Raw genomic sequence first — 19153 nt, 5'->3', positions numbered from 1 at the left:
TTACTTAGAAAATTTTAAATGGGATGAATTTTCTTAATCTGCTGTGGACCAATTCCTCTTTATCAGCATAGTCTCTCCCTGTAGGCAAATCTGAATGGGAATGCAAATTATAATTAGCTCCTTTAGTGAACCTGAAATCAGAAGAAGGGGCATTAATTGGATAACCTTAAGGTAGCCTCAGCTTGAGTGTATTCTTCTGCTCTGGGTATATATCTGCGTCTTGGAATTCCTAGGAAAAACCTTTCTAAACTTGACCTGAACTACGACTCTCTTCCTCATCACTCCTTTAAATTCCCCCATCAATGCAATCTGCAGGCCATCTCCTTTCTTTGGGACATTCTATACAATATACATATATTAAGGGCTACAGTTTTAGTAAGTCCTGTGTGTCCTAAGGTTATATATTGGTCTCCTTGATTGGATTTTGGGTGTTTTCACTTTGAATTGATCTTAATCATTTCTTACTTTCATTATAACTAATCTTGAGGGGATATCTTGTTATCAACCCCCCAGGTACCACCTATATAAATATCTGTTTGTCTTAACATGAGTAACAGGTTCCTGATCTGTTTTACTCTTTTGGGCAGAGTGCAATCATTTTTTTTTCGTTGTTCTTCAGTCTCCAATTACCTGTAGGAGGCAGTATAACACAACACGTAATGTAAGCGCCTACTTGGGCTTAAGGTCAGAGGACTTTGCTCTTAAATCTCTACTTTTTGGGCAGGCAAATTAGTTAACTTCTAGTTTCGTTATGTATGCAAAGTATATGTGCCAGGATAAAACCACTTAGTGCCGTTATTTATTATCATTATTACCTTTTTGTTTTGTTTTTTTGAGACAGTGACTCTATTGCCCAGGCTGGAGTGCAGTGATGAGTAAAGGCTCACTGCAGCCTCCTGGGCTCAGGCATATCCTCCCGAGTAGCTAGAACTACAGGTGCGCGCCACCATTCCTGGCTAATTTTTAAGTTTTTTGTTGAAACGGGAGTCTCGCTATGTTGCCCAGGCTGGTCTCAACCTTTTGGGCTCAAGCATTTCTCCCACCTTGACCTCCCCAAAATGCTGGGATTACAGGTGTGAGCCACTGAGCCTGGCCGTTATTACTCATTTTGATCACCAATCAGTTCTCCTTTTTATACCTTCAGAGACTTTGTGGCCATTAGGTTCTTTGAACATTCTGAGCCTATTTCTCATACATGCAGTTTTTCTCAGCTTCACAAAGACACTCTTAATATCTTGTCTTAAAAACATGGAAATGAGAGTTTTAGAATTCTTTAGGCAAGAAATCAGTTTGAGTCTAGGAGTACTAAACTCCTATTTTCCCAATTATTTCTCAAAGAGTCCCGTTTCTGAGAGGAATTTGGCCACATCTTAACACAGTCATGTACTGCATGATGTTCTCAAGGATGGACTGCATTTATGATAATGGTCCCATAAGATTATAGCGGAGCTGAAAAATTACTATCGCCTGGTGATAGCGTAAAGTTGTAGCGTACTTTGTTTTGTAATCCCAGCACTTTGGGAGGCCGAGGTGGGTGAATCACTTGAGGTCAGGAGTTCGAGACCAGCCTGACCAACATGGTGAGACGCTGTCTGTACTTAGTGTAGCCTAAGTGTACGGTGCTCATAAAATCTGCAGCAGTGTATGGTAATGTCCTAGGCCTTTCATTCAGTCACCACTCACTGACTCACCCAGAGCAGCTTCCAGGTATGCCAGCTCTGTTCATGGTGAGTGCCCTGTAAGGTGTGCCATATTTTTACTGTACCTTTTTCATGTTTAGATAGATTAGATACACAAATACTATTGTGTTACAGTTCCCTAAAGTATTCCTTACAGTAACATAGTGTACAGATTTGTAGTCTGGGAGCAATAGGCCCAACCATATAGCCTAGGTGTGTAGTAGGTTATACCATCTAGGTTTGTGTACGCTAAGGCACAGTGACAAAATCGATGCATCTCTCAGATCATATCCCTCTCGTTAAGTGATGCATAACTGTATGTCATGAAAGGTTACTTTCCTCTAAGTAAGAAAAGTATCTTTTTGTTAATCCCTTGGTAGTGACCAAAAAGTTAATCCTTCTGTTAATTGGACCTTGGTTATTGTGGACTGTTCATGGGAAAGTCTTTTAAAACGTGCTTTCTGAGTCTGTGTTTTGAGCCTTCTATTTCCGAGGTGTCCCTGTATTTATAAGGATACGAGGGACAATTAATAGTTTAATTTTGAGTAACAATTGACTACATCGTCAGAGTCAGGTTTAATGATTAGCTCATTCAGTATCTGACCATTTGGCCCAGAAGACTTTAAAATTCCTTAATAACAGTGATTACCACTTATTCTTGGTTTAGACCACTTTCTACCTAATTGTGAAATTTTCATAGCCTAAATCACACATCCTATCCTGTCAACTCTTCCTGGGAGAAACATGCACCCAAATGTATTATTGTTGTAAATTTAGTTAACCTTTACAGAAACTAAGTAATGAATTCAGACCAGTGATCTGATTGAAATTTCCAGTTGGAATATATTGATGTCAGTAGCTGAGCAAACAAAAGAATGTAAGGCAGATCTATCAGCCTAATTTGTTTATGGCAGAAATAAGGGCGGAAGATTGGTTGGTTGGTTAGTTGGTTGGTTTTTAACACTTTAGGAAGAAAGTCTGAAAGACCTTTCACTGAGGAAAAATCGATTAGAGTTGAGCCTGTAGCCCATTAAATTCCATTGTTTCTTATTTATATATTTTACATTATTTATAATTTATGCTTTGTGTTTTATTCAGTAACAGCTAGTTCATAGCCCTTGTGCTTTTCAAACTTGTTAGCAGTGTCTGACTGTATACCTTATTGTGTACCTAGGATTAGCTTCCTTCTCCATCTTAAATTTAGCTGTATTAGGTTGATGCAAAGCACTGGAGATAAAAATCTATGTTTTATTAACATTCATTCTCTCTGCCCTCAAGGAACTTGTAGTTTAGTAAGGAGAGACAGACATGACCGAAAAAAGACGCAGATACCATGGTAGTAGTATATAATCAGGGTACACTGAAGAATTTTTTTTTTTTTTGAGATGGGGGTCTCACTCTTGTCACCCAGGCTGGAGTGCAGTGGTGTGATCTGGGCTCACTGCAACCTCCGCCTCCTGGGTTCAAGTGATTCTTCTGCCTCAGCCTCCTGATTAGCTGGGACTACAGGCACATGCCACCATGCTAGGCTAATTTTTGTATTTCTAGTAGAGACGGGGTTTCAGTATGTTGGCCAGGATAGTCTCTATCTCCTGATCTCGTGATCTGCCCACCTCGGCCTCCCAGAGTGCTGGGATTACAGGCGTGAGCCACGCACCGGCCTGAAGATTCTTAAGGGAGTGATCAGTTCTACCTGCAAAGGTTGGAAGAAGCTTGTACAACTGATTCTTGAATTTTAATTGCATTTAATTAATAGGTGTTGACCAGGATGGGGAGGGCATTTAGGCAGTGCAATTAGAAACAGCCTAAGGAGGAGCCAGGCGCAGTGAGTGCTTCACGCCTGTAATCCCAGCACTTTGGGAGGCCGAGGTGGGTGGATCACTTGAGGTCAGGACTTCGAGACCAGCCTGGCCAACATGGTGAAACCCCGTCTCTACTGAAAATACAAAAATAAGCCAGGCGTGGTGGCAGGTACCTGTAATCCCAGCTACTTGGGAGGCTGAGGTGGGAGAATCACTTGAACCTAGCAGGCACCCCACTGCACTCCACCTGGGGCGACAAGCAAGACTGTGCCTCAGAAAACGCGTGTGTGCGCGCGCACACACACACACACACACACACACACACACACAGCCTGAGGAAAGTGAAGAATGGTATCTTAGAGAAGGGAGAGTTTGGTTGCTGTGCAGGATGAAAAATCAAGTTTGAATAGATAGACTCGAGGTCATGGAGGATCTCTTGTCATGCTGAAAACATTAAATTTTATTGTCTTAACAAATGGGCAACAATAGCAGTTTTAAGCAGGGGAGAATCATTATCAAATGTGTATGTGTTGCAATCTAGAGGCATTTGCGTAGTGTGTATGTGGGTTTAGAGTTTGAGGAGAGAACTGGTTGGCAGGATGTTATAATAACCTGAATAGGCCGGGCGCGGTGGCTCAGGCCTGTAATCCCAGCACTTTGGGAGGCCGAGGGGGATGGATCATCTGAGGTCGGGAGTTCGAGACCAACCTGACCAACATGGAGAAACCCCGTCTCTAATTTAAAAAAAAAAAAAAAAAAACGAGCTGGGCGTGGTGGCGCATGCCTGTAATCCCAGCTACTCGGGAGGCTGAGGCAGGAGAATCGCTTCAACGCAGAAGGCAGAGGTTGTGGTGAGCCGAGATCGCGCCTTTGTGCTTGGGCAACAAGAGCGAAACTTCGTCTCAAAAATAAAAAATAAAAAATAACCTGAATAACCATCGTCTGTCTGCTCCCTAACACTCACAGGATTAGAATTTCTGGGGATAGTACTTAAGCTGCCAAAGAGGATGCCATCACTCAGAGACATAGAGGTGATCAGAAAACTGCAAAAGAGACCTTCTTGTCTTTTTCTCTACCAACTATTATAATTTGTCATTGCCACTAGCATGTATTTGGCAAAACTTGCTATGGCCTTGTTTGTCTTCCTTCTATAAAATGAATTTGTTCTAAAATTTGGAAATAGAAATTACTGTTTTTGTTCTTTCAGTATATTCCAGTGGGTTGCTGCAGAGTAATAAAGATTTTTATGTTTTCAATGCTTTTAGTTTACACTTAAATGTTTGTGTTGGAAATGTCTTTTCTGCTAATTCAGTTATTGGAAAAGGGCTGTAATTGAGTAGGGTAGTAAATACTAATTGCTTGTTTCTTTAACTGAATAACATTTTCCTATCGTTAACGGATTGACTACAGGTGTGCTGTTTGACTTTCTATTACTTGAAACTGAAGTTAGCCTCTCTTCCTCTACCCCCGCGGAAGTGTAGGAGACTGGGTGATGGTCTTGTATTCTCTACAAGTTGGTGGCGTTGTTTAGGCCCCAAGCTAGAATGCTGATGACCCTATGATTCTCTCCCTCCACCCCTTACATCTGTTTTATCGTGCAAGTTCTGATGATTTTTAGACTATTTTTCTAGGCTCTGCTTCACACCTCATTGACACCTATCTTCCCTAATTAAGGTCTTTTTTTCTGGCATGTATGTTGCCCTGTTAACAGTAGCTTTCCAGAGGGTACATGGCTCACACCTGTAAACTTAGCACTCTGGGAGGCCAAAGCAGGAGGATTGCTTGAGCCCAGGAGTTTGAGACCAGCCTGGGCAACACAGGGAGACTCTTATCTCTAGAAAAATTTAAAAAAATAAAATAACTGGGCGTGGTGGCACACACCTTATAGTCCCAGCTACTTGGGAGGCTGAGACAGGAGGATCCCTCGAACCCAGGAGGTTGAGGGTACAATAAGCCATGATCTAACCACTGCACTCCAGCCTGGGTGACAGAGTGACACTGTCTCAAAAAAAAAAAAAAAAGGAAAAATAGCTTTCCAACTGATCACAGTATCTGCAGTCTTCATTCCCTGATAATAAATCTCCACCTTGCTGCCATAGGCATCTCTCCTCTTTGCTATTTCGATTATATCACTGCTTCTGAAAACTCTGTAAGGTGCCTATAGCAATGGTTCTAATATTTGGGAGGGGGAAGGGGGTTCAAATCTCTCTCTCTCTCTCTTTTTTTTTTTTTTAAGGAGATAGGGTTTCTCTATGTTGACTGGGCTGGTCTTGAACTCCTGGCTACCAGCCATCCTGTCGCCTTCCAAAGTGCTGAGATTACATGGCCCTCTTTTTTAATCTGGTCAAAATGGATGGACATTTACCTCTGAAATGTGCCCAAGTGCATATTTGCATTCCATAGGGCTTTTTAGAAAATCACATTGAAGTTCTTTTACAAATCTTAACTTTTGAGGATGTTATAGACCGTCTTATGTTTTTTTTAAAATGCTGGGTTTTTGTTTTTTGTTTTTTGTTTTTTTTTAAATGCCGTCGCATTTACTTGAAGTACTCATCCACCCATCCCACTCTTGGATCCTTTAAAGCTCTGCTCAGGTCTTGTTTCTTCGAAAAAGCATCCCCACACTTTAAAAACGAAAAACAAAACAAAACAAAAAACTGGATTAGATACACCTGCTTTCTGCTCTTATAACACCTTAAGAGTCTTACCCACTAACAGTAACTTCAAATTAGCAACTGAATCATTTTGGTTCCTAGTGTAGACCCTGGCCAAAGTAGGTATTCATTTAATGCTTATTAAATAAATATGTAAAGTTAGGACTTTTCAAGCATTTTCCTTTGAGTAAAATATTTCCTGTTTTGTAGCCTATGTTCTGGAAATATTGAACATCTAGATAATAGGTTATAAGGATTTTAACTGGACACTTACCTATGTTTTCTAAATTTTGGAAGACTTGATATTGAGGTCTCATCCAGACTAAAGTTTTACTAAATGGCATCTTTACAAATAAAAAAATTCAAGATTTCATATTTAGCTCTGAATGTCTCTTTCTTTAAAATCTCCTTGTTTAGCCAGTTTAGACTAATGTCTGAGCTAATCGTGTTTTTCTTTTTGGGAGAGAGGTTAGAAAAGGTCACTACATTTGAAAAGACCAGTTGTGGAAATAGTAATTTTTTTTAACTTATCAGTGATATCTGATGTTATCAGTATACTAAAAGTGGACATAGAACGTTAAAGAAGGAACCAAAGAGGCAAAGATACCTGGAGTTATTAGGGACCTACTTTAAGATTTTGTCTCTGGCACTAAGAATTTATTAATTTATTGAGTTTAGCAAATAATATTGGCAGTTTATTTTAGCGCTTTGTGCTTATTTAGCTCTTTTACCCAAATCCTCTAATAATGATCTCCTTAGAGAGTACACATACTCTTGGAAATGATTCATTTTTTTTGAAGGTCATATTTATTTATGTGGTTTCTTTTTTTTTTTTTGAAGGGCATATTTAGTAGCTGCTGCAAACATATGGAATAGTGCTTTAATCAGTGGTGAACAAGAAATTGCTGTTGTTGGTTATAAAAGCAAGGGACATTAATGTTCTTGTTCTTGTACCATAGTAATGAGAAAAAAAAATAGTGGTTGAATAGTGTTTAATTTGTACAGTTTGTGCCAAAGTAGAATGGGCAGATATTTTGGTGGATAGGCTTTTGTCTTAGTTATAAAAATTAGGACATTTGGTATGATAAAGGCAGAGAATCTTAACAATTGGCACTGGCCCAGAAAATTCAGGGTGCAGTGACCATAGCGTGTTATGACTGCTACAGTAGGCATAGCCATCTCCTGAAGTGTTTTCAACTGCTTGATATACGGACTTTAGGCAGTTCTTGACTTGTACATGCTAATTCACTGCTTCCACAAACAGTTCATAGATACGTGCTGCCAGATATTTAGTGTTGAAAACTTTTGCTTCTTCCAAATATTCATACAATATTCATACTTTTACTATAATATATAGTAGATTGAACACTGAACCAAATGAGCTTGGGTTCAGGTACAGCTTGTGTAACAAAGCTTTTAGTGTTGGGCCTGTATCAAAGCAAGATTCTTCCCCCTTATTTGTAATTTCTATAGAGAGCATAGGCAAATTAATAAAATTTACTCAGTCTCAAAAGGGAAACCAAGTAAACAGAATGATGCTTTTGTAGAAAGTTACACTGTCCAAGTAATTGTTACAGGTGTTTTTAGTATCATTCTTTACATTTTCACACAAGTCCTAAATTGTTCATTCCTCTTTGCTACATGATACAAAATTTCACAACATACTGTTTTTTTTTCTTTTAACCAAATATTTGCAGTAATCCAATAGAACATACTGGTTTAATACAAGAGCTTAGGTTAAATAAGTCTCATTATTACCTTACTTCCTTTCTCCAGTTCCCCAAAAATAAAAATAAGGGTATTACTCATGAATGGACTTGTTTTGATTCCTCTATCTGTGACTTAACAGTTTTTGCAGAATTGGATCTTTTGGTAGGAGGAGAAAATAGCTAATTTAGAGCATGGAACATTATTATATGGTGGGGGGGCATGGGTGGGAGTTTTTTGGTATAAGGGCTTTACGCACTTGGCACAAGAAGGGTACGGGAAGGTTGCCAAGGAGCAGTCAAAAATGAGGAAATTTCTCTACTTTGTGTGCTTCATTCTGTAGTGATCATATACTCCAGATTCGTAGAGTTTTTCATACTATTCCATTTTCACAGCGAAACAAAATTTCTCTACTTTGTGTGCTTCATTCTGTAGTGATCATATACTCCAGATTTGTAGAGTTTTTCATACTCTTCCATTTTCACAGTGAAACAGTTGAAGTGTGTCCTGGAATCTTTTTTTTTTTTTTTTTTTTTTGAGACAGGTTCTCAGTCTGTTGCCCAGACTGGAGTGCAGTGGCATGATCTTGGCTTACCACAACCTCTGCCTCAGCCTCCCAAGTAGCTGACATTACAGGCGTGCCCCACTACTGCCCAGCTAGTGTTTGTATTTTTAGTAGAGACGGGGTTTCACCACGTTGGCCAGGCTGGTCTTGAACTCCTGACCTCAAATGATCTACCCACCTCAGCCTCTCAAAGTGCTGGGATTACAGGCGTGAGCCACCACGCCTGGCCATGTCCTGGAATATTAATATTTTGGTTCTTTCAGTTGACTTCTCATACCTGGGAGCAGCACTATAATTTTTAGATGGACTGGGTTAGTTTCAGAGAATTGAGATGACAGTGTGTGTGGCCTCCTGTGACATGCACCCAAGTAAAGCTAAAATTTTTATGATTTAGCCATGCACATGATTGCATTAAGTCATGTTTCGTGATTGTTTAGGGATCCACCATTTAGGATATTGTTTGTGAGACTACTTTTGCAGTCTCGTCATCTCTACACCACTTCCTCTCTTCTAAGCATGTCAGTACTTTGAGCCTGTTTACACTCTAGTATTTATTTCTCCATGTTTTTCTCCATGCTCGTAAAATCATAGATCCATATATATGTGTATATATTTTATTATTTTATAGAAATGGTCTATGTTTAACTTAATATTTTGTGCCAAAGAATTGACACTTGAATAAGGTCAGTATTTTCAGTTATCTTTTCTACTAGAAATGGTCTAAGCAATTTTTCTCTTGGGAAAGAGATGATTACTTCATTTGTTTAGCAAAGTGTGGCAGGCACTAATCAAAGTGCTGGAGGGATATTCAGCTCTGCCTTGAGGGAGCTTACCCACCTAGTCACTGTATGAGGAAAGTCATAAAGTTTTAACTAACATTTGTAATACTGACTTATAGTTTAAGGAAAAGGCTCAGGGATAGTGACTTTCCAAGGACATGCAGTTAATGGCTGATACAGACAGCATTCTGAATTCTAGATTATACTTTTATTTTTACGATTATATCACATAATTTTAATTGTGATGCCAAGTAGAACTATAATGAATACCTGTATGATAGAAGCAAAATTTGTAAACATTTAGAATTTTGAATTCAGGAATTTTAATTTACCTTACAGTTTATAGTACTTATGACCCTAAAGAGATAAAGCGTTTTGAAAGTTGATAGGAAATTATATAACTAGATATTCCTATAGTTGAAGCAGATTTTCCCCTTAGGGTCTTACCTTTATCTCTAGTTAGATTTAATTAACTTCATTGACCTAAACTGTTTGATTTTAATGTTTACCAAGACTTAAAATTTACCTTTTTATTATTGGTAGATAGGGTGATATGCCTAGCATAAAATATAAGTTGGATATTTTAAGTTCAATCAGGGGAGACTGTTGCTTTTCTATAGAGATAAAGCGAACATTTAATTCCTATAAGAGAAAGTTTCTTTTCTTAAGAAAATAATTGCTTTTTAATTTTAATTTTAAATTCTCAATTCATGTTCTTAGCTTATATTTGAAACATATAACATGATGAATGTTATTTTTAAAATGAAATCCTGCTGATCTTCAGTCAGATGTGTTTGATTTTTTTCTTTTTTAATAATAGCAGTGGGTTGCACCACCACTGTTCACTCCATTTCTTGATTACTCACAAATTAATATATTTGATTATCGCTTTTTAAAAACTTGATAATTGTTTTCCTTGGTTTGGGAGTTTTTTAAAAAGTCAATAAAGTTTAATATTAATGTTTTTTATCCAATTACAGGAGTCAGAAATACCATCAGAGGAGGGGTACTGTGACTTTAATAGTAGGCCAAATGAGAACTCTTATTGCTATCAACTTCTGCGACAACTAAATGAACAGAGAAAGAAAGGTATTCTTTGTGATGTCAGCATTGTGGTAAGCGGAAAAATCTTCAAAGCTCATAAGAACATCCTGGTTGCAGGCAGCCGTTTCTTTAAGACTTTATATTGCTTTTCAAACAAAGAAAGCCCTAACCAAAACAATACTACCCACTTAGATATTGCTGCAGTTCAAGGTTTTTCAGTCATCTTGGACTTCTTGTATTCTGGTAACCTGGTGCTCACAAGCCAAAATGCCATTGAAGTTATGACCGTGGCCAGCTATCTTCAAATGAGTGAAGTTGTTCAAACTTGCCGAAATTTCATTAAAGATGCCTTAAATATAAGCATTAAATCAGAAGCTCCGGAGTCTGTAGTTGTGGACTATAATAATAGAAAACCAGTTAATAGAGATGGTCTGTCTTCATCACGGGATCAAAAAATTGCCAGTTTTTGGGCAACACGGAATCTTACCAATTTGGCAAGTAATGTAAAGATTGAAAATGATGGTTGTAATGTCGACGAGGGCCAAATAGAAAACTACCAAATGAATGACAGTAGTTGGGTCCAGGACGGATCTCCTGAAATGGCTGAAAATGAATCTGAAGGTCAAACAAAAGTGTTTATTTGGAATAATATGGGCTCCCAGGGAATTCAAGAGACTGGCAAAACAAGGAGGAAAAACCAAACTACAAAAAGATTTATTTATAATATTCCACCTAATAATGAAACGAATTTAGAAGATTGCTCAGTAATGCAGCCACCTGTTGCCTATCCAGAAGAAAATACACTACTCATCAAGGAAGAACCAGGTAAATATTATATATACAAGGATACTTCCTTGTTCATCTTAATTCTAGTTGGATATAATCTTGAAGTATATTTTTAATTGAATTGTTTTAGTTATAAAGTAATACTAAAGTTGTTTACGAAAGAAGGGGGGACATCATTCAAATGCATAACATATTTGGTATATTTTCTTTGTCTTTTTTCAACACATATATATGGGGGTTTATCAAAAGATGTATTAATAGCCAGTTATTGCATATATTGTCAAGGAACGTGGACTCTGCTGCATGTACGGGTCTTTGACTTTCCTCATTTTTAGCCTCTGTGCTCACTATTTTATACCCAGTGCTGGGAAAGATAGAATCTTTAGTTGTAATATATAATCACTTTGTCGTTTCAGAGACCCCCTTAACCTTTTTTATTTTATTTTTGGCTGTTAAAACATATTTAAGTGTTTCAAAGAATTTTGCCAATTATGAGATTATGGTATTCTAGTTTGTTTAGGGCTACTGTTCTTCTGTTATTTTTTGTTTATTTATTTTTTTGAGTCGGAGTCTCACTCTATAGCCCAGGCTGGAGTCTCACTGCAAACTCCGCCTCCCAGGTTCAAACGATTCTCCTGCCTCAGCCTCCTGAGTAGCTGGGACTGCAGGTGCGTGCCACCACACCCAGCTAATTTTGTATTTTTAGTAGAGATGGGGTTTCACCATGTTGTCCAGGCTGGTATGGAACCCCTGACCTCAGGTGATCTGCTTGCCTCGGCCTCCCAAAGTGCTGGGATTACAGACATGAGCCACCACACCTGGCCTAGAGCAGGTACTGTTCTGTTCTCACCATAGAAGCTGTTTTGTTTGTCCACTGTCACCTGATTTTCATTCACCTTTGCATTCATTGCAAAGCCTCTGAGGCCTTTCTCTTCAATATATTTCTCTCCAAAAGTTCTGTAGGAATCTTAGAGAATCACATTTACGGTGGGAATTTTTTTAAAAGGAGAAGACCATTGTTAAGTCTTTAGTTTAATCTGGCTGTGCATATCTTTATTTGAAGAAGCTAAGTGGGTTTGAGGTTTCCTATGCATGCCTGAGGCTTGTCCACCACTGTCATACATTATTTAATGCTTGTTTTTTTCACTTCAAAGCACCATGACTGTTCAGTGTCTGATTTATACGATGGTGGTCATCTGAGGATGGAGTATTTTCTGTTAAAGGAATCACTGTTTTTAGTTGCCAGAGGGCAAAATGCCATAGTAATCCTGTGAAATGTTCCTCTGGCTTTTTAGATTTGGGTTAGCTTTCAGTGATAGGAATTTTGTGTATGTATGTGTGTGTGTGTGAAATTTTTACTGTGTGAAAATCAGCAAGTGTGTATATATAATGAATACTATATATCTTTTTCCTTGTACTTTATATCAAGTTTTAACAATAAAATCCCTGAGACAGTTTAGTTAAATGAAGTATTAAGGGTAGATAGACTCCTTAGCTAGCACTTTGTTTTGTCTTAATGTAGAAGACCTTGACAGATTTCTCATTAGAGCTACGTTGTTTTTGTGCTGTATGGATTATTTCTATTTAACAGTATGGTGGGAACCCTGTAGTGTTTTTAAATACACACACTTTTCCTTAAAGGAATAAATAACATCTTTTGGGTGTAGCGGTTGTTTGATGGTAACTAATTAGCAGTAACCTCATTTAAAAAATTAATGCCACATATAATTGGAGTGATTTAAAGAAAAGCATTAATAATGAACCACAATGCATACTTTCAAAGATAACATTACTAGCAATTTTTATCAAGTATCTCCTAGCCATGGTTGTGTCAATGGACTAGTTCTATCATAAATTAATTGGTGGTCTAATATGCTTTATCTCTTACATCTGTTTTGTTTGTTTGTTTGTTTTTAAACGGAGTCTCACTCTGTTGCCCGGGCTGGAGTGCAGTGGCACAGTCTTGGTTCACTGCAACCACTGCCTCCTGGGTTCAAGCGATTCTCCTACCTCAGCCTCCCAAGTAGCTGGGATTACAGGCACATGCCACCACACCTGGCTAATTTTTTTTATTATTACTAGAGACAGGGGTCTCACCATGTTGGCCAAGCTGGTCTCGAACTCCTGACCTCAAGTCCACCCACCTTGGCCTCCCAACATGTTGGGATTACATGCGTGAGCCACCGTGCCCAGCCGTCTCTTAGAAAGGATTATTTTCATTTCATTGATACCAGTTTGGTATCCGAACCTTGCTTAACTCACAAATTTGGTTCTATCCGTGCCACCAATGTTATTTGGTGGAAAAAATAAATGGGTCTCAAAAGAGCATTATGGTTAGGGTATATAATATGATATAGAACCAAGGACTGGCAAATTTTTACTGTAAAGGGCTAAAACAGTAAAAAAAAAAAAAAGACTTTCACCTTTGTTGGTCATAAAAGTCAGCTCATCAACTCTGCCACTTGTGACATGAAAGCAGTCATTTGTACTATGTAAACAAATGAAGGTAGGTGTGTTCCAGTAAAACTTGCCAACCCTTCGTATATAGCAGTGGTTCTTAATCATGGGTATGCACGTTGGGATCACTTGGGAGCATTACATGCCGTAAAGGGTCTCTCTTCTGTGGATTCCAATTTAATTGGTATGGAATGTGGTTTGGATGTGGAATTTTTTTTAAAGTTCTACAGGTAATTTTATGAGTTAAGGCTGAGATCAGCAAATATTACTATATTGGAAAGAGCCTAAATTGAGTCAAACATAATGCATTTAAAATTTAAAAATAAGCTATGCCACCTACCCCCTGTAGTCCATGATCAAATTAAGCTCTTGTCCTGTTTCCTCATTAAAATATTGTGTTGATTTTATAGAATTATTATGAAAATGAAGTGACAAATATGAAATAACTCTTGGTCATGGCAATCCTCCTTAAACTTGGAAAAGACTATTGAGGTTATTCATATCAGTTTCCCGGTGCTGTGTACTTTCTACCAAATGCCAGATAGATGGTCTTAGCCTCAGCTTGATTTTTTGACTGCTTGTAAAGACTTCCCTAAGCAGCTTCCAGTGTAGGATGATTGATTATTAGGTAGTCATTTTAAATGTAGCCAAAATTTGCTTCTCTATAACTTCCTAATTCTGTCGTTGGGAATAGTGTAATTTATTATTTATTTATTTATGTTTTTTGAGAGACAGAGTCTCCCTGTGTCACCTAGGCTGGAGTGCAGTTGCATGATTCTGGCTCACTGAAACCTCCGCCTCCCAGATTCAAGCGTTCTCCTGCCTCAGCTTCCCAGGTAGCTGGGACTACTGGCGTGCACCACTGCACCCAGCTACTTTTTGTATTTTGTATTTTTAGTAGAGGGTTTCACTATATGTTGGCCAGGCTGGTCTCAAAAACTCCTGACCACAAGTGATCTGCCCACTTCGGCCTCCCAAAGTGCTGGGAATACAGGCATGAGCCACTGCGCTCTGCCTGAAATAGTATAATTTAAACCTAACCTAATTCCTCTAATCTACCTGATAACCCTTCAAATGTTAGACATTTAAAGAGTCCTGTTTTTGTAGGCTATGTGCTCTTCTGCCCATCTTGTGATGAATACACACAATTTACTCTAACTTTCCAGGCAAGTTCTGACCAATATAGAACACAGTCAGCCCGTGTTTACCAACGTTAAGGCCTTCCCAAGGTCATTCAGCTAGTAAGAGTAGAAAGAGGCAGGTTGCATATTTAGGACTATCCTGCATGAAAAACTTGAAATTAACTACTAAAGTAGTAGACTCCTATCTTTTTTAAAAAATTAGTTCCTTTTAACTTTAAAATATTTTTATGATCCCCTTCATCATTAGTTATGCTTTAATTTCCATTTATTGAGAAAACAGTTGTCCATGAAATAAATGCTTTTAAATGAATTGAAAGTTCTATAGCAAACATCTGAAAAGTCTTAGTGAATTGTTCAATCTGCAAACAATGCTTGGCATGTTTGGATTTGGCGGGGGTCTCTTCTAGTTACTGTGTCTTCCCTCAGGTCTTCAGCACAGAGTTTGTAAGATACAGTTCTAATAACGCTGTCTTGTATAATGTTGAAGCTTTTGTTTGGGTGCCTTTTAAAGATTGAGATAAGAAGGTGTACCCATAGCTGCAGGGTTTTTATTCAGATGGTATTTTTTTATCTTGAAATTAACATATTTGTTGTTTGACTCACTACAGAGTCATATTTGTTGTTTGACTTCACTTCAGATCATTTCTTTTACACAAGAATACTTTGAAGGTAGAACTCAGAAAAGTTAGAAATTTCTGTCCTAAGAGAATATGCACATACTGGGATTATGGAATAATTAAAACTGTCAGCAAAAACTAAAATCTGGGTAATCAAATAAGGGTAAAAATGATGTCATGAGTGAATTGCTCTGATAATGTAAAAATTTCAAAATCCTTGTCTTGCTGATTTGCGACCAGGAAACATTAAATTTTAGCCAAATAAAGTAGATAACCTGAGATTAGAAATTGAATTACAGAAGTACAGATAACTAGTGCCTAAATTTGTTTTACAACGTGTATTCACACATGTTGTGTCCCATTTAACTAGAACAAGTCAGGTGTTAATCTGATTTTTTAAAATCAGTTTATTCTGCGGGCTCATGGAACATGGTTTTCTGAGCCTAGATTTTTAAATTTATACCTGTCATACTAGCAACTTCTACCTATTATAAATAATTTTACTCTACTCTGTATGTACGTTGCATGCATACATACCTTATTTTGAAATGACAAAAGAAACAAATTAGCAAAATAAAGTAAAATTGGCAGAGAAGTTAAGAGTGCTCATCATGGATATAAATGTGGTTGCCCTAATTAAGCTTTTAATTGGCTCTAAGATACAAAACAGCCTTACTCAAAAGAGAAAAACATACCAGTTCTACCAGGATGACAAACTTCCTGGTACTGACTTCTGAAAGGAATTTCTCCAGTGGGATTTTTTTATGTAGTTGACACCAAGTAGTATAATGGACAGTTTCCTCAGATGTTTTCTAGTAAATGCAGCAGTCGATTATTATATTTTTAAATCTTTGCCACAAGCTGATGTAGTTCTGTGTAAATGATTTTTTTTCCCTTATGCCATACGAGTACTCAAATGTAAGGTAATTTTAGTTGATTAAAAGATAAAATTTAGAATTCTTTTAAATAACCTGGAAGTTTCTTTCACCTAGACTTCTGATGGAAAAATAGTTTTGCAGCATTTTTAGGTTTGCGTTAATCCTTACAAGTAGAGTTGAAATCAGGTTTAAGCTTTGCATTTATTTGTGTAATTGCTTTTTTGGTAAAAAAGCATACAATTTGGTACTTTGAAAACTATTTTGAGAAAAGAATATCCAAACTAGATAGATTTAAGAAATCATAATAAGGCATATATTTGAGGCAGAGTCTTGCTCTGTCACCCAGGCGGAGTGCAGTGTCATGATCATGGCTTACAGAAACCTCAACCTCCTGGGCTCATGTGATTCTCCCGCCTCACTCTCCCGCAATCAGCCACACACAGTACTTGGAACTACAGGTGGGTGTGCACCACTATGCCTGGCTAATTTTTTTTTTTTTTTAAGTAAAGATGAAGTCTCGCTTTGTTGCCAAGGAGACTGGTCTCCGGCTCAAGGGATCCTCCAGCCTCACTTCCCAAAGTGCTGGGATTACAGCCTTGAGCCACTGTGTCCAGTCTAAAATATGTTTCAAAACCATAGGACATGGCTTTGATGAAGGAGACTTGGGCTTTAGACTCAGTTTTGCCACAATACTAGCCTTGAGTGTATCCCAGACAGCCTCCGTAATGGGAAAGAAGTAAAATTTCTACCTTAAAATTCTGAAATCTTAATAGTTCTGAGGACCCAAAGCTTTTTCTTAATCATTTTGGCAACAGATCAGCTATTTATATTTTTTTACTTCCTTAAATGTGAATATTCATGGGTTTTTTTTCTTTTTTTCTTTTTTCTTTTTTTGAGATGGAGTTTCACTCTTGTTGCCCAGGCTGGAGTGCAGTGGTGTGATCTCGGCTCACTGCAACCTCACCTCCTGGGCTCAAGCAATTCTCCTGCCTCAGCCTCCCCAGTAGCTGGGATTACAGGCATGTGCCACCATGCCTGGCCAATTTTGTATTTTTAGTAGAGACGAGACGGGTTTTTTTTCATGTTGGTGAGGCTGGTCTTGAACTCCTGACCTCAGGTGATCCACCCCCCCCCCCCCCCCCGGCCTCCCAAAGTGCTGGGATTGCAGGCGTGAGCCAGCACGCCCTGCAGATATTCATGTTTTATTGTATAAATATTAGTGTTTTGTATAAATATTCATGTTTTCATTATAGGGTGCTACTCCAGTCATAGCTATAAAATCTGAAAAATTCTGCATTCTAAATCTTACCCCAAGGGTCTCACGTAACAGATTTATGGATCTGGATTAGTTTTTATTCTCTTAGGAGATTCCGAGTGTTTTGCTAAACCTCTTAGGCATCCTATGGAGTATGCTATGAAGGATGAGCTGCAAGTCAGAGTTTAATTTCATTTTTCATTAGTAACTTGGGGGAGTTCTGATAATTAGGGGGAGGGTGCTGAAGGCCAGATGCTTACTTATGTATTTATTTATTTTATTTTATTAAGAGACAAGATCTCCCTCTGAGGCCGGGTGCGGTGGCTCGCGCCTGTAATCCCAGCACTTTGGGAGGCCGAGGCAGGTGGATCACGAGGGCAAGAGATCGAGATCATCCTAGCCAACATGGTGAAACCCCATCTCTACTAAAAATACAAAAATTAGCTGGGTGTGGTGGCGCACGCCTGTAATCCCAGCTACTCGGGAGGCTGAGGCAGGAGAATCACTTTAACCCGGGAGGCAGAGGTTGCAGTGAGCCGAGACCATGCCACTGCACTCCAGCTGGGTGACAGAGCGAGACTCAGTCTCAAAAGAAGAAAAGAAAAAAAAAAACAGCTGGGCATGGTGGCTCACGCCTGTAATCCCAGCACTTTGGGAGGCCGAGGCGGGTGGATCACAAGGTCAGGAGATCGAGACCATCCTGGCTAACACAGTGAAACCCCGTCTCTACTAAAAATACAAAAAAAAATTAGCCAGGCATGGTGGCGGGCACATGTAGTCCCAGCTACTTGGGGGGCTGAGGCAGGAGAATGGCTTGAACCTGGGAGCAGAGGTTGCAGTGAGCTGAGATCGTGCCACTGCACTCCAGCCTGGGGGACAGAGCCAGACTCCATTTCAAAAAAAAGATCTCCCTCTGTCACCCAGGCTGGAGTGCAGTGATCATAGCTCACTGCAGCCTCAAATCCCTGGGCTCAAGTGATCCTCCTGCCTCAGCCTCCTGAGTACCTGGGCACACCTACAGGCATGGGCCACCACTCTTGGCTAATTTTTTTTAGATTTTTAAAATAGAAACAGGGTCTCGTTATGTTGCCCACACTGGTCTCCAGCTCTTGGGCTCAACTCTCCTCCTGCCTCAGCCTCCCAGAGTGCTGGGGTTGCAGGCATGAGCCACCGTACCCAGCCCTGATGCTTATTTTTAAAAATAAATAATAGTTAATGAGTTATATGATATACTAATGCATAAGCATCTTCAGTATTTAATTTTAAAAGATGGTAGTAGGCAACCATATGGTAGTGGAAATAGTAGTCTGCCACTGTTTCCCCTTTTGCTGTGCTTACTGTTGCTTTCCTTCCCTGTATCATACTTGACCCAAGAAGTGGCTACACTGTTGATTATTACCTGTAAGTTAGAAACTCTTTAAGTGGTCAGAATAAAGCTGAAGAGCTGAAGAAGTCTTATGTGGGTCAGTTAAGGCATTTTTGTGACTTCTTCCTGCTGAAGGTGTTAAGTTGTCTAAACCATATAAATGTCAGTCCCTGAAAGTTTTTTATAGAACTGAATTTTTGGTTTCTGATACAGACAATATATAGTAGGGTGACCAGATAGTGTAAATTTTCATTCAAAGCTTTACTCTTCAGAAATGTTACAACTTTCTGGGAACTCCAAAATAGCTTTCCACATATAATAGGAAATTTGGAAACGTTTTTTATTTAAAATCTAAAGACACTGAGCAATAGGCCACATAACGTCAAGATTGAGGAGTCCCTTATGCGGAACTTATTCACAAT

At 38.7% G+C, this 19153-nt stretch overlaps 1 protein-coding gene across 2 annotated transcripts in view; it reads left to right on the top strand.

The window, feature by feature from the left end:
* ZBTB10 (zinc finger and BTB domain containing 10) overlaps positions 1-19153 on the top strand; it is a 38797-nt gene that overhangs the window by 3855 nt on the left and 15789 nt on the right. For both annotated transcript variants that reach the window (XM_019032800.4, XM_004047194.5), the window contains exon 2: positions 10167-11055. In XM_019032800.4, coding sequence (XP_018888345.3) covers positions 10167-11055 — 889 coding nt within the window. The remainder of the gene's footprint in view (positions 1-10166; positions 11056-19153) is intronic.

This window comes from Gorilla gorilla, chromosome 7 (genome assembly GCF_029281585.2).
Source record: "Gorilla gorilla gorilla isolate KB3781 chromosome 7, NHGRI_mGorGor1-v2.1_pri, whole genome shotgun sequence".
Lineage (NCBI taxonomy): Eukaryota > Metazoa > Chordata > Mammalia > Primates > Hominidae > Gorilla > Gorilla gorilla.
This window is presented reverse-complemented; position numbering and strand designations above follow the sequence as displayed.